The following is a 24,068-nucleotide window of genomic DNA, read 5'->3' as shown; positions in this document are numbered from 1 at the left end:
GGTAAGAAATGATTGGGACATATTGTGGTTCATCCTGCAATGCAGCACTCTGTAAACAGTGCCAGGGTGCTTGTCTTGTGCTGCTGCTGGTTGGAAATAGCCATATGCTTTGCATGTATATGGGTATCTTATTTTAGTTTTTTCTGGCTTATGTTTCTAAGTAGATGGACATGCTACAATCTAAATGTCAAAAATTCAAGTTGAGGCACTCAAAAGTACAATTCATGTTGTCTATTGTACATAAGTCTGACTGCAACATATATAAAAAAATATTCTACCTCACAGTTCCCAAGTTACTCTTTGTTGTCTCCATTTAGTGGTTTCCCTTAAGTAAGACAACAAGCGGACACTTGCATTTGAAACTGGAGTGGCTCTCACTAGTAAATGAGCAAGAAAAGCTACGTGAGGTGAGTAGATTTACTTAAAGGAATCAGATGCTCTGATCCCTCTCCAGCGATCAACAAAGGAGTGTGTAAAATTAGAACCCCAGGCAAACTCATGGGAGTTTATTTTTGTCTGACAAGGTTTTGATGTGATTTCTGTCCCTTCCGCCACTCCTGAAGAGGAAGGGCATTTGCTTGCCCCAGGTCCCTTGGTAATTCAGGAGTAACTCAAATCTGGCTGTTCTTTTTGCTTGAATTAGCAAAGGTTTGTTTGACTCGTTGCAAAGTGGCCTCTCACAGTTCCCTTCTTTGATACTTTTTCCTTTCCCTCTTCATCTAGGATCTGTGTAGGACTGCTGTGTATAACCTATACTAGTCATAGATGCATACCCAGCACTGGTTCTGGGTGGGGTCATGGTTCCAAATGGTGTCTTACTTGTCCAGCAGAATTGCTTGGATAAAGCCCATCTCCCAAGGATACTGCTTCTTCATAATCAAGCTAAAGCATTTGAGTTCTACTGAAGTGAATAAAATTTGTTTCCAGGCTTTGTTTTGCTGACACTGGATTATTGATGTTGATGTATGTGGCTGAGCATGTGTTTAGGTGTCTTGCTGCACTGGAGAATCCAACCGGTCCTGCACTAGAGATATGGAAGAGCATTAAAGCCAGTGTATTAAAAAGACTTACACCTCGTCTAACTGGTGTACTTAAAACTGTCATACTGTATTGGCTTGTGCTCGTCTAAATTGCAAGTTGTAGGAGAAAGGTGAAGAGCTGCTTAGCTGTCAAAAACTGTCCTTTGAATTTGTGTTGTGCTTTACGTTGTCCTTGATGGGTGATCGTGCCTGTCTTGTGTTTTGTTTCGTTTTATCTTTCCTGGCCTTTGCAGGATCAGAAGGGGCTGTCTACAGCTATTCTGATAGTCTACTTGGACAGCGCCTTCAACCTTCCAGTAAGTACAAACTACATGCAGGCAACCTTCACTTACAACATTTTTTTTAAAGCCCACAAATTAATTGTTTTCAAATACTTTTTTACTAATTCAGAAAAACCACTTTGAGTATTCGAATGGTGAATGTGGAGCAAAGAAGATCAAAAATAACAAGTACCTCAAGGTAAAATTTATATTCTTCTCCCATGCTTGCAAAACAACATTCTGGATTATGTGGTATCGTAGCAACTGAAACTAGCTGTGATTAAAAAGAAATAGTCTCTCCACTGTCAGAATCTAAGTGGCCAGGTGTTCAAAATAGTGATTGAAAGTCCATCCATACCCCAGTGAAAGTCTAGGAGGTTGAAGGTGGAATGCAGAGCAGAAATATTTGATTGCTTGTGGGGTTGTCTTTATTTTTATTTTATAGTTTGGACAGAGAGCCTCCAGACACCAGACCAAGTAATGTTCTGCTTTCTGCTGCTGCAGGGGTTCTTTCCATGCTGAGCTATTCCAGCTTGACCTCTCGCATTGGGGTGGGAAGAATATGCTTGTTGTGGTAACCTTCCTGTCCATTGGAGACTGACCACCAGACTCCTTCACCCTCAGTGTTAGAGGGGTTCAGAAGCCACCTCTTTCTTTTCTTCTGTTTACTTTTTCCCCCCAAATACTGCATTTTGCTACTGTGATGTAAATGGTGGGTATAGGGAATAATGTCTTCCTTTTTTTTCTTGGACAAGATCCACACAACCACAGCTCTGAGCAATGCATAAAGCTGCCCATTCTCTCTGAGTAGCTCCCCTCATAAGTGCTATCTTTACAATTTAGATGAGTTAACACTGTGATACACGTCACATCTGATAATCCTTTATTCTGGACTTGATTGTATCCTCTTTGTATACCACGTTGTGTCAAGACCAGATCCTCAGCCTTAACTTCTATAGAATTAGTGCAGAGAAGCACAGCACAATAGGTGCAGTATTATTACTTCTGGAAAGGAGTTGTTACTTGATGCTGAAGACTGGCTACTTGCTGCTTTACAGCAAGTCCTGAGCCTTGGAAACCAATTCTAAGAGTCCTGTTTCATTCAGGAATGATGAAGACTTCCCACTGAGCCTTCAGCTCTCTTCTGTTTCCTCCCAGCTTCTGACAGATTTTTAACTGCTCCCCTGCTGAGACATAAATACATAAAACTTTGGCTTAAATGTGTACTCTTGATGGTAGAGGGTAGCGCTGTGCTGTGTTATGGCTGGATGGAGTCCTTCCTGTGTACTGCATTCTTCAGATGTTCCACAGCTGAAAACTATTGTCAGCATTCCAGCGACTTATTTCAAGTAAGAGTAGTGATATTGCTTCCTGTAAACTACAAATGTCTCTTCTGTTTTGTTTTTTCCACTTTTTTTTTTTTTGCTTGTATTAAATGACAGAAGATGGAACGAGAACCTTCCTCCTTCGTCCTGCTCACAGTAGGAAACAAGACTCATAAAAGCAAGGTGAGGCTGTTTGACTCTTCTGCTTTCCTTAAATACTTTCTATTTTATGGGTGACTATCTCCAAGTAGCCCCTAGGAAGGGTAGGCCTAGTGAAGCTGATGTGAGGAGCTGTACCTATGGTGGTAGCTGCAGAGGCTGGGAGGTGGGGGTCAAGCAACATGTGGGAGCACTGTGTCTCTGTGCTCAATTAGTGCGTGTCTGATCAGCTGCTGTATAGGTGTGTGGTTTTGTGCTCATGGCCATGAGGTCATGTTGGTCAAGATACTCTAGTTCTACAAGGGTTGAAGAGGGGAAAATGATAGGTCTATGATCTGGCTCATGCTTTCTTAGAGCAGAGTGTCATTTGCATCAAAGTGGTTTTTGTTGCCTCATCAGTCTCCTGGCTCGTGTGTTTCACAGTTTTACTGATATTCTGTTTTTTTTTTTTTTTTTTTTTTTTTTTTTTTTTACCTGGGCAAGATGTATCCAGATCTTCTCCACTTTCAGTTCCTTTCTCAATATTTAATACTTATTTTTGTCTGATCAATATGAGCAACAGCTGAGTTCTGCCCTTGCAGTAGTTGCCATGTTTATTGCCCCACAGCTGGAGGTGGGTGAGGGCAGCCCTATGTTCTGTTGGACACCCAACAAATAGGAATGAATCCTGTTGGCTACACACAAGCATACAGGACTGGTGCCTGTTTTTCTTTGTTTCTTCCACCTGCTCCATCCAGAAATTGGGTTCTGCTTGTGTTTTTACCTTTTTTGGCTTTCCCTTTTCCCCACCACATCACCGGCCTCTCCCAAGCTCGGTCAGACTTCTAGCTTTCCCCTGCTCCTTTCCCCTTGCTGCCACCACTCGTGGCCTGGCAGAAGCAGCTGTTTTACAAAGCAGCCTCAGCCACAGCCCCCATGGGGGCTTTCCATGCTCTTTCATCCTTGAAATGGATGATGCTGAAGCTGTGCCCTCTTACTCTTTCCACAAGCTCTACACCCCTCAAACTGCCCCTCTGGCTTTCATACCTTCCCCGCCAGCTCGCTGCAGATTTGGGAGCTGACTCTGGGTGCCTGCAGGCTGGCAGCAGCACTCTGGCTCTCCCTGGGTGGAGAGCAGGGACGGAGGGAGCAGTGCCTTGCTGCAGGTGAGGCAGACGGCTGGTCCAGGCAGCACTGGCTGGGGCCAACTGCAGCTCACCAGACTTGTTCTTCAGCATTTCCACACCCCACAGAACTTGTTCTGGTTTTGCCAGAGACTTTGCTTCTGCATGCTTCTGACCTGGAAATTTCACACTCTCAGTACATCTGAGGTGTAGCATCACTGAATAGGACAAGAGGGTCACTGTGACCCTCTCTGGTGGTCAGTGTCATGGTATTCTTTGCTGCTTACAGAATAAGCTCATGTGTATTCCATAATCTTCTCATTGCAGACCTGCAATTTCAGCAAAGATCCCATGTGGGGCCAGGCTTTCACCTTCTTTGTCCACAGCGCTCATTCCCAGTCACTCCATGTTGAGGTGAGAGGACAGCCTTTCCTTTGAAGAGCAAATGCACATCCATAGAAAGAAATCTCTGTAATGGTGGATGTGATCTGTGCTGGTTGTTTCTGTGTGCTTGTACTGGGGTCATCCTACTTAAAAGGTGGAAGAAGCACCTGTTGTTGCACAGGTTATTCTCTGTTAGGTGATGCTGGTATCTACCTTTGCTCTAGGATCATGTAATGCACAATAGCTTAGTTCAAAACATGGGACATTTTTGGCTGCAAAATGCAAAGAAGGTTTTATACAGCTCTGTGTGTAGTAAAGCCATGAATATTTTGCTGTAAGAAATCACAATCTTCGTAATTCTCAACCAGAGCCCTATCTCTTTACCTTGGTGTTCTGGCTTGTTAAGATCCTGTATCTCACCAGCATACATTGCAGTTATGGCCAGTTCTGTGGCTGTTCACTTGGCTACAGAAGTGGATTTGAACATAGAAGGTGTATTGAGGTTGAACAGGCTAAACAAACTATTACCTAAAAAGCATGTAAAGGTTTAGACTGGTGGTCATCCCAGCTGCCTGGGACATTTTCCCCAGAGCAAGTAAGGAAAGTCAAGTAAATCCCAGGACCTAGTTTTTCTGCTAAGGCAGTTCCTTCTCTGCATAGTTTGAAATGGGATTTTTACTCCAAACATACTAAATTGTTACAGTCCTGAAATACTGGCATCACCCATTTGAAAGTAACCATACTTGACTGTGTATCCTCAAGTAAATAAGCTCTGACTGAAATACTTTCTTGCTTTGCTGTTCCCAGTGGTATGCTTTCCAGTTTGCCATCTAATAATAACTTTTTTTTTTCCCCACCTCGCCAAGATAAAAGACAAAGATCGGGATAGTGCCCTGGGTACTTCAGTGGTATGCCTCTCCCACTTACTTAAGGAACCAAACATGACTCTGGATCAGAGATTTCAGCTGGATCATTCTAGTTCAGACAGCTTCATTAAAATGAAACTTGTGTTGCGGGTAAGTTCTTTTTTGCCATATTCACTTGGCTTCCCCAGCAGAAGCATCCAATTCTAACCAGGTAAAGGAGATGAAACGTGGGTGTGGAGAAATGCAGCTTTGCTTCACACATGAGTAGAAAGTAGAAGTGTGACAAGGTTCTTAAGTGCAATTAAGAATGTGTGGTGGAGCTGAGAGGGATCCCTGAGGCTTCCTTAAACTAAAAAAGCAGTGCCACTGCTGAAAATCTTCTCATGACAATAAGAAGTTGGACTGAGAAAATCTAAGCTAGGGAAATCAAAGCTGCTAAACATTGAGAGACTGATGTTTTGGAATTGTTTTCTCATCGTGCTCTGGATCAGTGTTTAGACAGTGTTAAATACATACGCCGTAGGATAAGGGAAGAGAACGTCACAGCCAATCCCATAGGCCTCTTTTATCTCTAATGGCAGATTCCTGATGTTACACTTTCGTGGTGAAATTTCATCCTAGGTGGTAATGCTGGCATTAACTCTAGTGCTGTGGGAGCAGCACTCATTTCTCTCCCTTGTGATTTTTAGGCCTTGAATGTTGAAGAACCTGATCCACAAAGAGTCAAGGCTGGTGTTAATGCCTCGAAGCAAGGTCCCGTGCGTGTCGTGAAGGGTGGAAACCAGCAGAAGTTTGCCTCCCCACCAAAACCAGAAGTCTCAAAAGTACCTCCAGTGAGCAAAGACTCTGCGCCACTTGAAGCTGTACCAAAAAAGGATGGCGGAGAAGACCTGGACACAAACGACAGTTCAGCAGCACCTGCACCAAGCGAAACTATTGCTGGCTTTAATGAGACAGAACATGAGCAAAATCCAGAGCATCACCCATCGTCAGTGGTGCATACCAGAGCAGCAGTAGTGCCCACGTTGCCGGTCGTACAGGAACTGAGGCTTGCACCCAGCGTCACTTCGCTGGGTTCTCTGCCTTCTTCTTGCTTTGAATTAAGTAGCAGCAATCTGGACCTTCATAAGTAGGTGGTTCTTCCAGCTGAACTGTTCTTCTCTGGGGAAGGTTTAGGTTTTATAGGTCACTGTTGCATACAGTTGAATTCAAGTCTGCTAAGTCATTTGGAGTCTTGGGTCTCAAATCCCCTTACAAAGAATTGACTTAAGTATTCCAGTCAACAGCAAAGTAAATTACAGGGTCACTATCAGATCAGGTGTAAAGTGAAAGCATCTCCTTCTTGGGCTCTCCGAAGAGGTGCTGCATGTTTTGGCTTTATATTTTTTAAGAGCCTCTCACACTGAATATCCTGGGTCCCATAACACTCATGATTTTATGAACAGGAGATTGGAAATCTGAATATCCCACTTCTGTAAAAACATAAACTCTTCATAAGCATATCTGGCTGCTTAAGGTTTTGGATGCTGTGTTTTATCCAATGATTTTTAAGATTCATAATGCTGTGAACAAAGTTTTTATGCATAGGTGTGCTCATGCGTGTGCCCTTCCTGCAGTGCTAAGTGTGAAGCTGCAGGTAGTCTGCTCTATTGAGGCAGACAGAGAGCTGGATCTGCCTGTCCTGGGGTGAAAAATGGAGCTAGTAGAATCCTTAATGGACTGAAGTAGCAAAGAAGGTCCATCTCAATTAAGAGAGCATCAGAGCAGTTATACATCTGAACATCAAACCCAGCTCCAGCTGTTCAGTCTAGTACTTCTGAACTGGCAAATTCTCTAGCTCTGAACAGGGCCTCATTTATAAACCATTTTAAAACCATTTTTAAGCAGTATTTTGGATTTGAGGCCACTTGAATAACATGCAGAATGAAAGATAAAAAAGGTCCCATTTTGCATATACAGACATCCTCGAAGGAGCTGTGTAACATGCTAACCTGTACGTTGCTGCTCCATCTACAGCAGGCCAACTAGGGGCTTTTTTGGCCATTTCTACTGTGGGACTGAAGTCAGGTACCTGTCTGAAGGCTGGCTAGGCAGTGCTGGCACTATTGGGAGGGTTGTTTCTCTGGGGCCTTGGTGGTCTAGCTGCTTTCTAGGTATCAAGCCTTAGGATGCCAGGAAGAATAGTGCCCTGAAAGTTGGTTTGAGTTGAAAACACATCACCAACTTCAGAAACTCGTGTCCTGTTCCGTGCCACTAGGTCTGTATGTGTGCTCTCTTAAATAGCTGCATTTAAAAGCTTTGACTGTGCAAACTGTCTTGCAGCGGGACCGAAATGCCTCTGGGAGAGATTCAGCTGACGGTGCGGTACGCTTCAATACGGCAGAGTCTCGTTGTGCTGGTCAATGGCTGCAGGTAACACTGACGATTGCTTGTGTCTAACTGTAAAAGAAAGGGGAAGAGCTCTCTGAGCTTCTGTTCAGAAAAGCTGGAGCAGAACCATGTGTGGTGTAAACTGCCCAGTTAAAACACATTAGTGTTGGCTGATTTCAATCTCTGCAGCCTCACCAAGGCCAGCTCTGGTCAATGCCAGTAGCAGGTGTGTGAGAGGCCAGGGGGTAGTGCTCACTGAGGCAGAGATACTTTAACTTTCATCCACCCAAAACTCCCTCTGAACAGCACTGACAACGGATGTGTGTCTTGGGATGTCATGATAGGCATCATAAGGACTGATACCTATGACGGAATTTGTAAATGTTAATTTAGGGACCCTGATATGTGGCCAGACACTCCGTAGTGAAAATTTTGTTTAACTTCACATCTTTAAAAGTTGTATTTGCTTACGCTCCAGCTCCCAAGGTTAATGTTTTTGGCCCATGAACCCATGAAGGGTTGGTCTGATTCTGAGAGAAAAGGTATTAAAACACACAATGGTAGAACCTGCCTTGCTTGTCAACACTGTATTTTTTTTTGGCAGAAACTTAGTACCCTCTTCCAATCGTGGAGTAGATCCATATGTTCGTATATACCTGCTTCCAGATAGAAGATGGACAAGCAGGAAGAAGACTTCCGTTAAGAAAAAAACTCTGAACCCCCAATATGATGAGAAGTAAGAAAATGTTAATTATGATTGGTGCTGAAATAGTTGTGATCTCTGTATAACAAAAGGGCTTACATAAGGTATGTTCCTGTTGCTCCTAAGGGTTGTCTTGTGAACATTTGCAGATCTTCTGGACAAAATGGCACTTTATCCATGATTAGCAAGTACTTAGGCCTTGCTCTGAGCAGGGCTCCAGCTGTAGGAGGGCACCCCTTATTCCCACCCCCTTCCCCAATCCGAGCAGATGAAGGCTGCACTCGCTTTCCAGACAGACGTTCCCCTACCCATGTTTGAGTTCTCACTGTAGAGGCAATCCTTCCATTTGGGTACCTCACAAGGCTTCTCTGTTCATACTTCCTTGCCTGGTGCTTATTCTGACAGCTTTCCAAAAATCAAAGGCAGAAATACAAAGCCTTGTGAGACTGGACCATTCTCTGGCCAGACAGATGGATGTTGCCATCAACACCTGGTGGGAGCAGGGTAAAATGCTCCCACGTCTTTGCTGACAGTGTGACAGTGTCACACCCACAGGTTTGCCACTGAAATGCAATGTGTTTTGTATAAACCCAAACACAGTAATGCTTAGAAGCAGAGGTCTTGTGAGACGTGGTTTTAATCACATATTTAGATAAAGATACACACATGTGAAATATGGGAATAATGGGTGATCCTGGGTGACTGTTTTTTCCTATGTTGGGTCATGTCTGTGTATGTCAGTATAGATCAGAAATTGAGAAAAGACTTTAAAATATTTCATCTTATCACTCAGGCCCAGACACTGGAGCTGTGGATTTTGCTTCTGGCTGTTCTTATGTACTCCAGTGATTTAGTGCCAGCACAGCTGTAGGGAACAGCATCCCTTTTTCCTCATCCTCAGTATTGATGAGTCCTGTACATCCTCCATTAAGCACAACAGGTTGAGCAATACTTAGCTCCAAAACACATTACCTGTTTTACAACTCTGACTTGAGGAAAAGCTATTCAGGTGGGCAGAACTGAAATGATTTAGCATGGACAAAACTCACGGTATTAGATGGTGTGTGCCAGGGGTGTGAGTCAGAGCCATTAAGAATTTAATTGCCACAGGTTTCAGCCTTTGTCTTCTCTTAATGTGGTATAAGCCTACTTCTAAACTTGGGGGGTTGGCTCAGCTGTTTCCTCTGACTAATAAAGGTTGCATGGAAAACATCCTGATTGTCCATGAAGGGGGAAAATGAGGGTAAGTAGCATTTCATCATGGAGGCATGTTTCCTCCTTCCCTCAGCACAATGAACAGTCTGAACAACAGTGTCATAGTCTTTCATGAGGTCTGGAAGAGATTTCTTACAGCGTCAATAACTCTAGAAATGCCTTTGTCTTCCTTCTCTGTTGGGCACTGATGCTGTATTCTGTCTCTGTGTTCTGGCCACTGATGCTTAGAGGAATTTTAACTTTTGACTTAAGTCTCTCCTTTCAAAACTTTACTTTTAGGTTTGAATTTTTTGAATCTTTGGAAGATGTCAAGAAAAGGACACTGGATATTGCAGTGAAAAACAGCAGGCCATTCATTTCACAGGAAAGGAAGGAGCTGGGGAAAGTAAGTTTGAAGAAGCTACACTACTGATTTAGTAGAGCTGAACAGTCAGAGCAATTCCTGTAATCCTGAAATGCAATTCTAGTAACTATATTTTAGTAATAGGACTAGCAATCTGGAATCAACTTTTTCTGCCAGATTTTCACCTGAAATCAGGCTGTATCTGTGTGGAAGCTTGTGTGGTCTCACATGATCTGTGTGCCATGCTGCTTCAGTTCAGAAGGGTGCTCCTGAAGTAAAAACGTGTTTCCTGGGATCTGCTGCTGCCTGTTTGGGGAATGGCTCCAGTAGTGCAAACGTGAAGCCGAGAGATATGTGTGATTAAAACCCAGAATTTGCCAACAGCGCTTTAGGCTTGCTGTGAACAACTTTGATTCTGTGAAAAGTGAACTGGAATCACTTCTTCAGTGGCAGATAAATTTCCAAGTAGGGCTGCCAAGAAACTGAGCTGCAGCACGGAGGCTGGCTGCTGCCTGTGGCCTGAGAGGTCCCTTGTGCCCTAGAACTTGAAAGTGGGTCTGACTCCGGGGGAGGTCTAGTTTAGCTGATCAATTTTATACGCTGAATAATATAAAAGGAAATAAAATTTAATTTTTAAAGGTGCGGATTGACTTGTCCCAGGAGGACTTAATAAAAGGTTTTGCACAATGGTAAGTTTTCATCCTTTTCATCCCTGGCTGATGGTTGCTTTGCTGGGAGTGTGCGTGACTGCTGCTGGCAGTGCTGGTGCAGGGGCTGTGTATTTTGGTGAGGCAAGAATATTTAACCTGCCAGTGCAGGACTAACTTGAACTAATCTGGCAGTTTTATCTGAGTTGTGTGTTAATCCAGTTGCCCATGCAATACCTGCCCTGTGAAACAGTTTAATAAGAGGCCTATATATAAATTACAGTCTTCAGCATATTTTAAGTTGCCATAAAAGCTGCTGGGACACATAAGTAAAAGAATTATGTTTATTAAAGTAACCTTGCAACAAATTTTAACTTGGCTAAAGATCTTAACTAAATTAATACTCTGATCAGCAATATATATGAGATAAAACTTTAATTACAAAGCATTTATAGAAACTATTATAATAAGCCACTTACAATTTTGCTTGTGTGTTCCTTGTGGTTCAGACTTAAACCTTAAGCATTGGTCTAAGGCAAAGATTAAGAACCAGGGTTTTTTCCCTCCTATGTCTGTAGTTAATGGCTGTAGTTCTTCCTTCTTTCTCCTTCAATGGAGCCCAAGGAATGCGGTGTGGGCAGTCCAGGTGCTTGCCCTCCACCCAGGCACTGAGCCAGTACTGGCCAGTGGGAGAGGAAAACCCAGTGCCCTGGTCCAGCTGGCGTCTGTCTTGTGTAAGGATATGGCAATTAGGAAAGTAGGAAAAAAGTGACGCATCCAGAGTTCCTGGTAAAGAGCTGATGTTTGAGGCTGTCTCAGAAACCTCCTTTGCTGTGCCGCCTATGAAGCAGCCTGGCTTCTCTCTCTTGTGCCAGTTAAAGCTTTAACAAAAAGTCTTAAACTGCTCTAATTACTTATCATGTCTGTCTTGCAGGTATGAGCTGACAAGGAGCAGACGCAAGAAAAACTGATTTCTTCTCATGTACATAAGTTACTAATTTTTCAACTTTATATGAATGTACATATCTCTTTTGTAATGAATGTGTTTTGAACAGTCACTGCAAATTTGAAGCAGGCTCCAGCTCAGGACACGTAAATTTAATGATCCTACTCAGAGATTAGTTCTCACTGAAGTAAACAAACAAACCACCCCACAGTGGGAATGATTTGTCCCTAAATCTTAAGAAATGTCAGTCCTATTTTTGCTGTTTCTGTTATATCTCCTCCAAAGAACCCTTAAGTATGAATAGCTCTGAAGGAAGTGGTGTCCCTGGAGATGTTTTAGACTGTCAGCTAAGTATCATTACTTTGCTTGGCAGCCTCATTTCTCCAGGATCCTTTTCATGCTGTTTTAACATGAAAGCATTGTACTTTTAAAAGAATAAATTTTTAAACAGCATTCTTCAACTGTTTAAGATTCTAACAGCAATTGTTTTTTGCAAAACTAAGAAATTGATATTCCACTGTTCAAAAGTATCTTAGCAGATTGTGGCTGCAGCTGTGTACATACTGAGCTTCCAAAAGCAGGGAGATTAGTTTACCAAGGTGTCATTAAGGTTTTAGTTTGTGATGCCTTAACATGTTTTGTTCTTTGTTACAGTACATTTCAAAATCTTGTAAACCTTGATGGTAAAGCATTCTGCCTGAGGAACAGCAGAGTTTTGTAAACTAAGCTTTATTAATATTAGAGCAAAAATACACCAAAATATTTTTGGAAGCTTGGAGTACTTGTTTCTGTACAATAAACTTCTGTCTCGCATAAGAAACTTGATCTATGCCTTTCTGAAACTGACTTTTAAAATATGACCATAGTAATTTCAAGTTTATGCTAGGTAGAAACCCATAAACCACCACCTGAAGTAAGTTTCAAATATTTGCCTAATTACATTAATGGAGTCTGCTTCAGTCCATTACCAGACAGAATGCTCACTGCATAACAGCTTGTTCGCATCCCAAACTGATCTGAAAATGTAAACAGTGTTTTGAAATAGACTCTCCAGAAAACCAAGATAGGCAAATGATGGAAGTGTTATGGCTAAGGCAGTTGGAGCACTTTTATCTCATACTTACTGTGTCAGCAACATGGAAAACACTTAGTGGTTCCAGTATGGCTGGCTTGCACTGGGTTCAAGTTTCCTGGACTGATGTGGAATGTACTGGTTCTCTTCCTGTGACTGAGTAGACCAGTTGATAGTGGTTATAGAAAGTTTTTCTTAAACTGACCATGAAACAAGAATTAAGAAAAATTTAAAAATGCAGCAGTTTATTTATGGCAAAAATTCTGGAACTCCTGATTAGGTAACAGAGGTTAGAGGTAGCTGTAATGTCATATGTGCATCAGCAGATGCATTCACAGGTAAGATGAATCTTGCTAGAGAAGACCAGACTAACTGTTAACTAGCTACCAATTTCAGATGTCGCACGGTAGGTAAAATATCATCCAGGTTACTGATCTCTGAAACAGAATGGAAAGCAAAACAATAAGGCATATGTACCTAGAACATCTTCAAGTTCAGCCACAATTCTAACTTAAAATGTTAGAAATAGAGCTAGTGAATAAAGTCCTCACACCTTTTAATGCTTCTGGAAAAAACTCAATTTAGCTTATGTTAAGAGTAATATGACTGAATACATGAAAACCCCTGTTTGATGAAAACGAAGTATTTTCATCACTTCCTAAGGAATGATGGGAAGAAAAGGAGAGTGAGACAAAAGTTGGCACCTTCCCTCACATCCTCCTTGTGTTTTAGCACACCAGGAGTAAACAAGACACGTGTCAGCTATTTAAAGTTTTAGGAGGAAGTATTACCATGAAGATAATTACCACTGTGGCAAATATTACTCACCTAGAAGACAGAGCAAATCTTGAATGAGAGCTTGAAAGGGTGGAAAGAAGCACTCATGTTCTTCTAGCTTATTGATTATACTGAAACATGTAAGTGAGACTGTCAGATAAAAGGTGCAAGGACATTTTACGTTCATCTCCTTGGCTGTTTGCCATACTATGTCATGACTCTTCAGAAAACAGTTACTTAGTAGTATAAGAAACTATCTACACCAAAAATGTGTTCTCAAGTTCTGAAACCTGCAGCCAAAAAGTGTTAGCTGTCAAAAGAGGATCTCTAATTTCACTATTTATGCCCTATATACAGCCTGCATTTCCTCCTGACATGGCACCAGGTAGTTTTTGCACTGGAACATTAGTCTTTGTATGCTAAATATACTGCCTGGGGGTGGCTGATATAACTGCCTCAGAGGTGGAGCAAGGAATATTTTATAAGCAGCTATTCTCTAGTTAAAACTGAGGAGTGCAGAAAGGTTGAGGGAGTTAGTACTGCGAACTAGGCATGTGTCTGACTTGCTGCCTGCTGCAATTAATTTTTTAGTATATTTGCCGAGCGCGTGCCAAATGCAAGCTCTCAGAGCCTGCCACCAAGTACAGGTACACTGTCATCTGTTGAATATAGATATAACAGAATTTGTCCAGTTCCCAAAGTGTCTGTAGGTGGCAGGAGGCCTATGTTCTCTTAGCAACTAATACACTTCGAAATTACAGCTGAAACCTTGCAACACTTTCTCCTCCCCACCCACGTGCAGTATTTGCTTTGTCTCCTACGAAACACACATCGAGGCTTACTTGATCACCTTATCCACATAAACCAACAGGGGGATTTGGAACCGCCTGGCCTTAATTTTTCTCTTTGCCAGCTTTATCCTTTCAAAACTATTCAAGATTTGCTTCATAAAATAGTAGTAACTTACTGTTACAGCTCGCTGACTTCATAACAAATGATTAAAGTTTCTTTCAGTATCAGTTTTAGCCAGTTCTCTCAATTACTGAATTTGATGTTTGAAGAATGGCACCAGTGGAACAGCTCCACATACCTGTGGATGTCTTGGGTCCCCAGAAGCTGCTCTACCTGCTCAGTCATGTTCTCATTAATTATGTCACACAGTTTCCCAACAGTATCCACTACCACAGTGGGCGGAGCTGAACTGTCTGTGGAAAAACAAACACTCCATGTCCCTCATAACAGTAATAACAGGAAAGTATTTCAGACTCAATCCAATTCTTGCAGATGCCCAGATTGTATTCAGTTTTTACACATCTAGGTGTAGTTCCATCCTTCATAGAAAACAAAGTGCCTGTGGTCAGAAAACTAACATTAGCTAAGAATGGTGAATCTCTCAGCCTTTAGTGGCTGGAACTACTTGTCAGAGCTGTGTGTTTTCACAGCAGAGATGGCACTAAAGTGCATCACACAATGTCAATGGAAATCAGCCAACTGAAATGATAGAGAGGGTTATTCATTAGGTTCCTGTAACATAGCAGAAGCACAGTACAGGGACTAGGCCAACAGGGAACCTGCACAATAAATACTATTTTGAACAGCCAGAACTTGTTTTGGTATTGGATTTCACCCACTCTGGCTGCTGTGATTGAAAGTAACAGGCTCCTCACCCTTTTCTTCCTCAATTTCAGGAGAACTGCTTGGAGAAGGCATCCTCTGAGCTCCAATGATTTAGGGAGACATGAAACTTCCTCATCTCTTGTGCTGGCTGCAGGCAGGCAGACTGCTTCCCTCCTCAAAAGCAGCTCAGAAGGCCCGAGTAGCCCAGGGGCCTCACTCTCAGGCTGCACACCCTTTACATGTGGCCAAACCTGTAAACCCAAGAGCAGCAGCAGCTGCTGTTCTCTAGAAGTACAAACCAGAAGAGAAAAGGTACTGGGAAGTACCTAAGTGTGCCTCTCAGTACTGGCACTTTGGACATTCAGAAAACACTGTTACCTAGTAGTATATACTACTACAGTATATAAATTTATCTAGTATATGAAACAAGTATAAATACAGTAGTATACATACTACTAGTAGTATATAAAACCATCTACACCAAAACTTGTGTAACTTTTGACATTCAGTAACTTCTTTGAAGTTTAGCAGTGTAAGATAGAAGTTTCTGAGGGCTGGACATAATTACACTCGAATGAATTACTGAGCAGCAGAGGTTGAGTTATTTTTTTCTTAAACTTGTTATCTTCCAAGTAGAGAATGAAAGTTCAAGAAGAATTATGATGTCAGCTCACAGGAAACAGCTTTGGGGAAAAAATATTTTAAAAATTCAGTTTCACCTGTTACTCCTTTCTTCTGCCTCCTTAGTATTCCTCAGCAACTGCTAAAGGCTTACAAATAATGGGGTTTTCCTATTTAAACTGCCAATTCACAGCAGCCTATTTTTATCTTCACAGTGAAGAATATACCTAGTTTATTCATTTCTCAGCAGCTCAACGTGTTTTTTATGAAGAGATCAGCCTTTCACTTGCCATCTTCTTCCTTTGGCAATGGTCTGAACAAGTGCAAGGTGGTAAGTCTTTACCTAGTTCCAGGAGCTCATGGAGATTTCTCATAGCGTTGGTCATTTCCCCAAGCTTTGTGTAAACCTCATTCATTCGTGGATAAACACCATTCAGAGAATTCACATCAAACAACTTCTGGAAGTGAGAGACTATTGCAAACAGGGTTGGTAAGGATGGTGTCTGGCTGTTCTGTAGCAAGCAGAAAGAATAACTCATCAACACTGTTGCTTAACAAAGCAAGGATTATGTTAAACCATGAAACATTCTTAAGACTAGTCTATGAAGAAAAGCAGGTGTAACTTCCCTTATTAAATCACAGCATTTCAAATATTCTTAAATCTGAAAACATTTTAAAGAGAGTTTTCAGACACAAATAACCAGCAAACCAAAAATACACTGGAAAGCTTTCTCCTCTGTTGCTTGGTAAGTACATTTATGTATTCTCAATGCTGACTGAGGAACAGACAGAACAGGATAATACCTGAGACTCAGGGCAATGCAAATTCATCATTGGTCAAATGACTTTGATTAAAGCAGTCTTCCCCAAGGTGAATTTATCCATTATGTTAAAATAGTCTTTGACTATTGAATGTCTTCAAACAGCTACTTCTTAAACCCCAGAAGGCTTTCAAATGCACAAATCACCGTGTGAAGAACGCATTTAAGAATTCCACAGTAACTTGTCATTATAAACCCCTGGTAAGAATTACCTTTTCCTTATTTTCTATTTCTTCCAAAATTGCATCTACTATGAACTGGAGGTCTTCAACTCGTATGGTTTCTCTGCTATCCTGCAGATCTCCAGTATGCCAGGGCACCAATTCCAGAGACAGTTTTCTCAAGGACCTATGCAAATCCTGTTAAAAGGAGGGAAGGAACACAACTGATTTTAGTAAATGCTTGAAGTTGTTTTTATTATAGAAATGGGCATTTTCTGTTTCTCATAAGCAAAAACATTCCAGTACTGGAGACAGTAAGGTTTTCATTTTCATGGGATTTAAGCACAGTATCTTGCTTACATTGCTTCATTTAAAACGAATGCTGATAGTAAAAAAAAAAAAAAAAAGGAAGTATTTAATATATTATTTCAGTGAAATAAGAAGCATTGGTCACAGAGTTTGGTTTTAAACAAAATTAACTTCACTTGTATCTAGATAAAAAAGTTACGGTTCTGACAAGACAAATGGAAGAAAGGGAATGCATTGTCATTAAGGTGTGAAGTACATAGACTCTAAAGCCCAAGTGTCTTATTAGGGACTCAGGCAGTGAACAAAAACGTTTAGACAATGTACACAGAGGAACATCTCTAGCCTGTAGGCACACTGCACATTTTTCACTTTACTATGCTTTTAAAGTTGTACATAAGTGGAAAGCAGAATTATTTAAAATTTAACACCAAGTCAGACAGTAACAAAAGCTACACATGGAAAAAAACCACTACATGTAGGGAGAGACCAAGAGGTGGTTGGTAGATTAAAGGAAGAATATAAAGCCAAGTACAACAATGCGTTACCTTTAGGGCCATTAGCTGATCTGCCCACATTTCTATAGTGAGTGGGAGGTGCTCAAATCCACATTCCAGTCCACTGTCTTTAATACAATTTTGCACTGGCCCTTTACTGCGCCTGTATATTAATGGAGGAGCCCTTGGACTTCGCAAAACAGAATCAATATGGGACAAAACCTTCAACACCAAATAACAAATGTTATTGCTCAAATATATATGACATTTTGTAATAAAACCCCTCTTCACCACAGTCATGACTGTCTAAACATTAAATCATATCTATCTATCTATCTATCTATCTATCAATCATACTATCAATGAATTTTACAGATGCATTCAATATGCAATAGATTCAAAGATTTAAAAATATACTAGCTAGAAGATATGTAAAAGTAATGCAAATACTGCCCTTTGAGGGATATTTAACATTGATCCACTTGAGGCATTTTTACTTCCCCTGTTTACATTTTGTTAAGTTTTATTATAGATGCTTTTTTTTAATTCAAAGAAAGTAAAAGCCACTATCTTCTCAGGCATGTTTAAAACTGTAACATACAGATCTCTTTTGCCAAGACCTTTCTGAAAAGGGTTCAGATAAATCATTGATATGATGTTTGCCAACCCAGTCTCTGCTTTTTTGCTGTATTTTCAAGTAGTGTACACTAAGATAGAACAATTAAGAACAAGCCTACATTAACTGCCAGATCCAGAGGAGTTGTGAACTCTTATATTCAAAATAGCACACTCCAGTTTACAAAACCAAAACTCATGCATTGTATTTCATTGTAACAGTGCTAGTTACACACAGTACAGATAAAATATGCATACCTGTAAGTATTGCTGGCAGACTGCCTGCAGCTGATCTACTCCTGCGATACTCTCAGGTTCTTTCTTTTCTTCTATTCTCTCTCCAGTACTACTCCCTGATGATCTACATGCCAAATACATACAGTGGGTTACACAAATAGTCTTAGCAGGAGATACCACTTTCAACTTGATTAAAGAACTAGGCATGTAGCACATATATTTATACCTACAAAGTAAAATCTCCATTTTATGATGCCTACCAACAGGATTCCATCAAACTACTCTACCTAAAGAATATAATACATGCATGTAAATATCATTAATTTCTCTCAAGTCTCCAGGGTGAGGTTATTCCAGATCACATGCTAATTTAGAAAGGATACCACTAGATGCACACAGTTGTTCTGTTACCAGAGGTTCTACTACAGCTGAAGACTTAAAATCCAGAATTTTACTCAAAGGGGTCAAATTCCACGCTCAGTCTTTATCTGCTTCTGCTTGAACATTCTTCCCGGCTTACTATATATAGCTTGCTACCCTTCTTGTCAAATCTAAGATGACTTTCTCTAAATCATGCCCACTGCATGATAAAAGGCCATTTAAATATACATGATGTAAAATGAAGAACTGAACATTTTTTTATTTTAAGTGATGCCTTTTTCAGGCTATAAAGCATTTAGCATTTGGTATACACATGCACAAATGATTAAATGAAATTACAGATAAAAGCACTTCGACAATACTGTATCTCTAGTACATTCAATGTATTTTCTTAGCAATGTTTCAGAAAAAGAGTCAATTTCTAAGAATAATATGGACATAACTTCAGTAGCTGCAACATTTTGCAACTTGTACTTTCTCATTCGTAATCCTTTACGTAACCAGTAGCTTTGTAGCTCACTGAAGCAGCAAACATCAGAGTTTGGGCCTGTCCATACTGCCTGCAACAGCACTCAAATCAAATCCAGAAAAACAAAATGAAATAAAGAAGACACACTGCTGTGCTCCTATTTGGAGACCATGCATTATTTCAAAGATTCACTACTGTATCTTCAGAGCTACAGTAGCATTTGCTGACCATAACCAGGCTCCGAGGAACAGTGATAACATACATGCTTTATAAGCTACTATCTACATTACAGGTTGCAAAGTATCTTTGCCTTAAGAAGTTCAGAGGGTTCATGAAAGTTACTAAAGAAATATACTTACTGGATAGTTTTCTTTAAAGTTTTCTCTAGTTTCTTCACTTGATGTTTGTAAAGTTTTAACTCCTGTGCAGTTGGTCTGTTAGAAAGAAAAAGTACCATATTACATGTCTTGCATGTGAAGGTGTCTATAAAACTCAGCCAAGCAAAAAAGTAAGAAAGCTTTTGCCAGTGTCACAACATCATTCTGGAAATGAAATTCTGCAACATTTCTAGTGGCAACAGCAATAAAGAGCAAAATAACCATTAGCAGTTGTTGATAATAACAGCATAGGGAGGGCAGGTCGACTGTTGCTGCCCTATCTTACTTCTGTGGATCACTTTTAAAGGCAGATTTCATACTATTACAATTGCTGGTGCTTTCAGTTTCTTTCTTTGTAAAGCAAAGTCTACCAAAGTGCCCTTTCAAAGAATGATACTTATCCTTTCTCACCTTATTTCCAAATCTTTCTTGAGATTTATATTTTCAAGCAAAAGCTGTTCATTCCTGGCTTTTATTTCAATTAGTTGTTTCTGGAAAGACTGCAACATAGACACTGTTATTTCTTTCATTTCACTCATTCCATAATTAACAAGATTGAACACTTTAATGTATGTATGTGTTAAGAAGGGTTTCCATTTGCCTATACAGCACGACAGCATGGATAAGGGATTAGTTGAATAAGATCAAGAGCCTGCTGCATCAGACCACAGGTGGAGAACCTGTGATTAAGGACGTCGATGCGGTCCCCAGCAAGGACAACTTACAACAGAGTTCCGAATCTTTGCATAAAAGACAGTGAACCCCAACTTAAGAAGACATGATAAAGACAGAGATAAAAGTAAAAAGCACATATACATTTCTACATGGCTCTTGAAGGGTTACCATTTAGAGATCTGCACTGACTTATTCTTAGCAGTTCCATACCGTGAGCAGTGCTCTGTAATTAGGAGTAGCATCTAGATTTAAGAATTCTTCTTTATTTTTCACTTCTCTCTGTGCCTGGTCTTCATCTTTTTTGTATTGCCTATGGGGAAAACATAAATTGTTTCAGTTTACTGTAATACAATCACCTCAAAGATCTAGGTTGGTTCAGTTCACATGTATGATAAAATGTTTCCATAAACTGCAAAGTAAATAGAATAGAAATTCTGCCCTAAGATTCACTGCTCTTCTCTATTATTTCTGAGAAGCTGTTTCATATACTAATTCAGTGCACTTACTCCTTGAGAAAAATTCCAGTACAAGCAAATATCATTTCAGTTTTCAAGATAATAACCTCAAATTACAGGAATGTCTCAGGTATCTGCTTGTTCCTTTGTACCATATAGGCACTGTGATAGAGCTGAAAAGCTGGTATTCTTTTAGCTCAAGTGGCTAAATACCCCCAACTTCCTAGCTGGTCTGGCCTCCTGACTGAGCAGCTGCTTAGCCTGGCTGACAGTTATTCCCCAGATGAATCCAAACTTCCATGACCTTTACAATTCTTTGCTGTTTCTTACATGCTAGTGATGTCTGGAACACAGAGAATATTTACTATTATAAAATTTAAGAACAGTAGGGAGTAAGAAAATTGTCAACAGTGGAAGCACAAGGCATTAGATGAGACCTACCTTAGTTCCTTTTTCATTTGACTAATTTGAGATTCATAATAACCAATCAGACAAAGGGACCTGAAGAAAGGAAAAACAGTATTTTGAATTTCGGGTATTCTAAAAAAAAAATCATGCCTGAAAGGTACTGCAACCAACCCACAGGAACCTGCCAGCTTACACAACTGCACTGCACTTCAGAAGGGACTGCTTCAAATGGTGAGTGTTCTCTCATATCAAACAAATAGGGTCACAGTTGTCTCTACTTTTTTTGCTTTGGACATGAACTCTGTACTAGCGTAAAAGTGGTAAAATTATTTAAGGGGAGAAAAAAGCTGAATCCTCCTGACAGCCTTTTCATCTTGTGCCTATGTTTACCCAGCAAGCTTAACGGTGAGGCACAATCTCGAGTGCTAGGGCTCAGCGACCACTGCGGGAGAGCACAGGTCCCACACAGCCCGAGAACATCCATCTTCAAAGAAACTAAAAGTGCTCTCAAAGTAAGTGGTTGCAAAAAAAAGTGATCCACAAAAAACTGAACAGCTCAGAAACTGTCTTTCCCCTTGAGCACTCAGATTGTCTGTTTTGGAGAGACAGATGAGAAAGCACAGGGAACCAAACTGAGTGATCCTTCCTCTCACACAGTGAGGGCACAAGAAAAGCACTGTGCACACACAGTCCCTTCTAAATGCTTTCCTGGTAAACATTACTAGCCAGGCCTAGGAAACAAGGTGACATCGGCACAATAAAGGGATGGCTACCTGAGGCCTAAGAATTGGCAAATCTCTGATTACAGCAGAACTACAGAGATCTTACCACAAGAGACACAGGCTTGGAACACTTTTGGTATTTTCCCTAAAGTACCTGAGAAGCTTTACAGCAAACCTGCAGTCAGCAGTTGCAAAGACCACTTTCCAAAACTGGAAGGGTTTTTTTTGAGGGGTGTGGTGTTTGTTGTTTTTTGGTTGAGGTTTTTTTTTTTTTAATTTGCATTTTAAAAATGTTAGAATCCCAGGAGGAGATCACCTAATCAGTTCCAGAGTAGAGTGAACCATTCCCTTCTCTTTGCTGACACCTAGTGGTGGCTGCTTTTTAAAAAAATTTCTGCCATAGATTTATACACCTCACAATCTTTATACAAGAAAAAATTAATGCATTGATGTACCTTTACAAGAATTCATATTTCAGCTTGTGCTCCTAAGGCCTCCAGATTTCTTTTTCATATAAATATCAAGAACAGTCACTTTAAAATCAGTTTCTTAATTTAATGTAACTGGTTATTACCAATATAAGAAAATTGCTTACCGTTGACCTAGAAGAGACTTGGGAGCTGTTTTGCAAAACTGACAAAACATTTTGTTTTGAGTGGCAACACGCTGTTGCTCCTCCATCCCAACTTTGCACAGCTCCTTCTGCAAATGGGCAATAATCTCTTCCTGTTCCTGCAGCTTTTTTTGCTGCTGTTGGTATTTTGCCTGGGAACAGATAAGAGAAGCATTATGAAGTTATTCTAACCCACAAGCTGAAGATGGTACTGTACATGCCCAAGTAGGCACTTGGTCCCAAGGAGGCTTATTACCTGGGTTTTACCCATACTGAAGAAACAGTGGAAGAAGGATACAGGTATGTGTCTAGGTTATAACTACAAAATTCTGTAGAGATTGAAAAATCTTAGCTATAAACAGTGTACTAACTCTACGACTCAGGACTCATGTTTATTTTGATCAATGTAAATATTTCACAGCTTTTAAAAAAGTCAAAAGTTTGACTCCTCAGATAGCACTACCTGAATTACCTGTGAAACCTGTTGATCTTTTTGAAGTTCTTTGACCTGATTCTGTTGCTGGCAAACTCTAGCTATTGTCTCATCTTCCAGCTGACAAATTTTGGACTTAATGTTTTTCACCACATTTTCCAGATCATTAGCCCGTTGTTCCTGTCGAGATGCCCGACCACGTTCCTGTCGTATCTCATCTCTGAAGAAAATAAATAAATCCTTGCTTTAAGTTAAGCTCATTTCATTAGAGACAGTGAAGGAAGCACAGGCCTGAAAACATTATCTGATGACTCTCAGTCTGTGGCAGCAGGTACAGGAAATATGCTGGTATAGGAAAAAGTAGCAGATGAAATAATGGAAGAGGAATTAGGCCAACATTGTTGCATATTGGACAATAATCTCGGGAAAAAGCTCTTAGGCCTATGGTGTGACAAGAGCTCCACCTGGGAAGAGACGAACACTGATAATATTTTTGCTTTGCATTAGCAAGTAAGTTCCTTCCACTGCATCTCACCTGAGAGAGTGATTCACCTCCATAAGCCCCTGCATCATTTTCTGCTGTCGGTCCACATCTTCCACTAGCGTTTTTAATGCAAGTCTTATTCCCAGGGAAGACTGACTGTCTAAGACAATCATATCTGGAGATACAAAAAGTAAGCAAAGTCACAACAAAAGGCTTTTAATAGCTGAAGAGGATCACATCTCTGATACCATCTGGAAGTGACGATGGCTTTAGAGATGCCTTATGAACTTAAGCTTACTATTTCTAAATACAAAAATTTGTAAAACTAGCACTTCCTTACCTGATACATTTCTGCAGCTTTGGGAAGCAAAAAGAGTCACTGGTTTCAACCCATGACGCATTAGTAGCTTGTTTAAGTTTTCCCATTCTGCCTTCTCCTGCTGCAGCTGGGAGAAGGGGAAGAGACAGAAACCTGACTTCTCAAGATCAGCTCACAGCCTCCTGTCATTCCTGTTGTGCAGGCAGTAGAGAATAGCACATGCCCCCAGATAAAAACAAACAAACGCCAAACCCCCAAGAATCCCCAGCCACTACAGGAGGGCTTGTGAGAATTTTCAGTAGGATCTGAAAAAAATACTGAGAAAAAGCGTACTTAACAATATACGGAATACTTAGTTCTTCCTGATCACTATTAGAAATAACACACAGTGAGTAAAATTTACCTTTTAAAAAACCCAAATAACCGTCCCTCAGGTAACTCCAAGACACCGGGGGCGCAGCGGGCCTCGACCCCCTGCCCCAGCCCCGAGAGAAGCCCCCAGAGGGCGCGGGTGCCTGCTCTGGGGCTTTACTGTTTGGTTTCGTTCTGGTTTTAACTACCAAGCACTAACAACAGGCACCTCAGGTCCACCACGGTACCTCTGTCATGGCGAGGGGCGCCCGCTCTCGGGCCGCCGGGGAAGGGGC

General features: G+C 40.9%; 2 protein-coding genes across 3 annotated transcripts in view; one reads left to right on the top strand and one right to left on the bottom strand.

Moving 5' to 3' along the window:
* Nucleotides 1–12,431, top strand: part of ESYT3 (extended synaptotagmin 3) — a 41,717-nt gene extending 29,286 nt beyond the window's left edge. Inside the window, exons 12-23 of one of the 2 annotated variants that reach the window (XM_026852950.1) lie at nucleotides 318–407; nucleotides 1,274–1,336; nucleotides 1,431–1,499; nucleotides 2,743–2,808; nucleotides 4,215–4,301; nucleotides 5,138–5,287; nucleotides 5,827–6,266; nucleotides 7,460–7,549; nucleotides 8,112–8,243; nucleotides 9,705–9,810; nucleotides 10,408–10,457; nucleotides 11,350–12,431. In XM_026852950.1, the coding sequence (XP_026708751.1) occupies nucleotides 318–407; nucleotides 1,274–1,336; nucleotides 1,431–1,499; nucleotides 2,743–2,808; nucleotides 4,215–4,301; nucleotides 5,138–5,287; nucleotides 5,827–6,266; nucleotides 7,460–7,549; nucleotides 8,112–8,243; nucleotides 9,705–9,810; nucleotides 10,408–10,457; nucleotides 11,350–11,386 (1,380 nt within the window). In that variant the 3' untranslated portion in view covers nucleotides 11,387–12,431. The remainder of the gene's footprint in view (nucleotides 1–317; nucleotides 408–1,273; nucleotides 1,337–1,430; nucleotides 1,500–2,742; nucleotides 2,809–4,214; nucleotides 4,302–5,137; nucleotides 5,288–5,826; nucleotides 6,267–7,459; nucleotides 7,550–8,111; nucleotides 8,244–9,704; nucleotides 9,811–10,407; nucleotides 10,458–11,349) is intronic. The other variant, XM_026852951.1, reaches the window with a different exon arrangement.
* A 245-nt stretch (nucleotides 12,432–12,676) lies between these two features.
* CEP70 (centrosomal protein 70) lies at nucleotides 12,677–24,061 on the bottom strand. The gene is made up of 16 exons (XM_026852953.1): nucleotides 24,021–24,061; nucleotides 23,443–23,548; nucleotides 23,154–23,277; nucleotides 22,658–22,838; nucleotides 22,168–22,337; nucleotides 20,884–20,943; nucleotides 20,198–20,297; nucleotides 19,724–19,812; nucleotides 19,295–19,369; nucleotides 18,107–18,209; nucleotides 17,285–17,455; nucleotides 16,482–16,628; nucleotides 15,792–15,960; nucleotides 14,301–14,415; nucleotides 13,262–13,341; nucleotides 12,677–12,870 (listed from the first exon to the last, which is right to left on the bottom strand). The coding sequence occupies exons 1-16, from the start codon at nucleotides 24,027–24,029 to the stop codon at nucleotides 12,809–12,811; spliced, it is 1,761 nt and encodes a 586-aa protein (XP_026708754.1). The 5' UTR covers nucleotides 24,030–24,061; the 3' UTR covers nucleotides 12,677–12,808.
* Nucleotides 24,062–24,068: the final 7 nt, after the last annotated feature.

The sequence above is a fragment of the Athene cunicularia genome, assembly GCF_003259725.1.
Source record: "Athene cunicularia isolate RWA chromosome 7 unlocalized genomic scaffold, athCun1 chr7_part1, whole genome shotgun sequence".
NCBI classification, from domain to species: Eukaryota; Metazoa; Chordata; class Aves; order Strigiformes; family Strigidae; genus Athene; species Athene cunicularia.
Note: the sequence above shows the minus strand (reverse complement) of the source record. Positions and strands in the feature narration are given on the sequence as shown.

Excerpts from the sequence above, each read along its gene's own strand:
- CEP70 (XM_026852953.1), bottom strand. Across the intron at positions 22,839-23,153 it reads GAGGTGAATCACTCTCTCAG|AGATGAGATACGACAGGAAC; the intron begins GTGAGATGCAGT and ends TATTTTCTTCAG. Across the intron at positions 14,416-15,791 it reads CCATGAGCTCCTGGAACTAG|ACAGTTCAGCTCCGCCCACT; the intron begins GTAAAGACTTAC and ends GTTTTTCCACAG.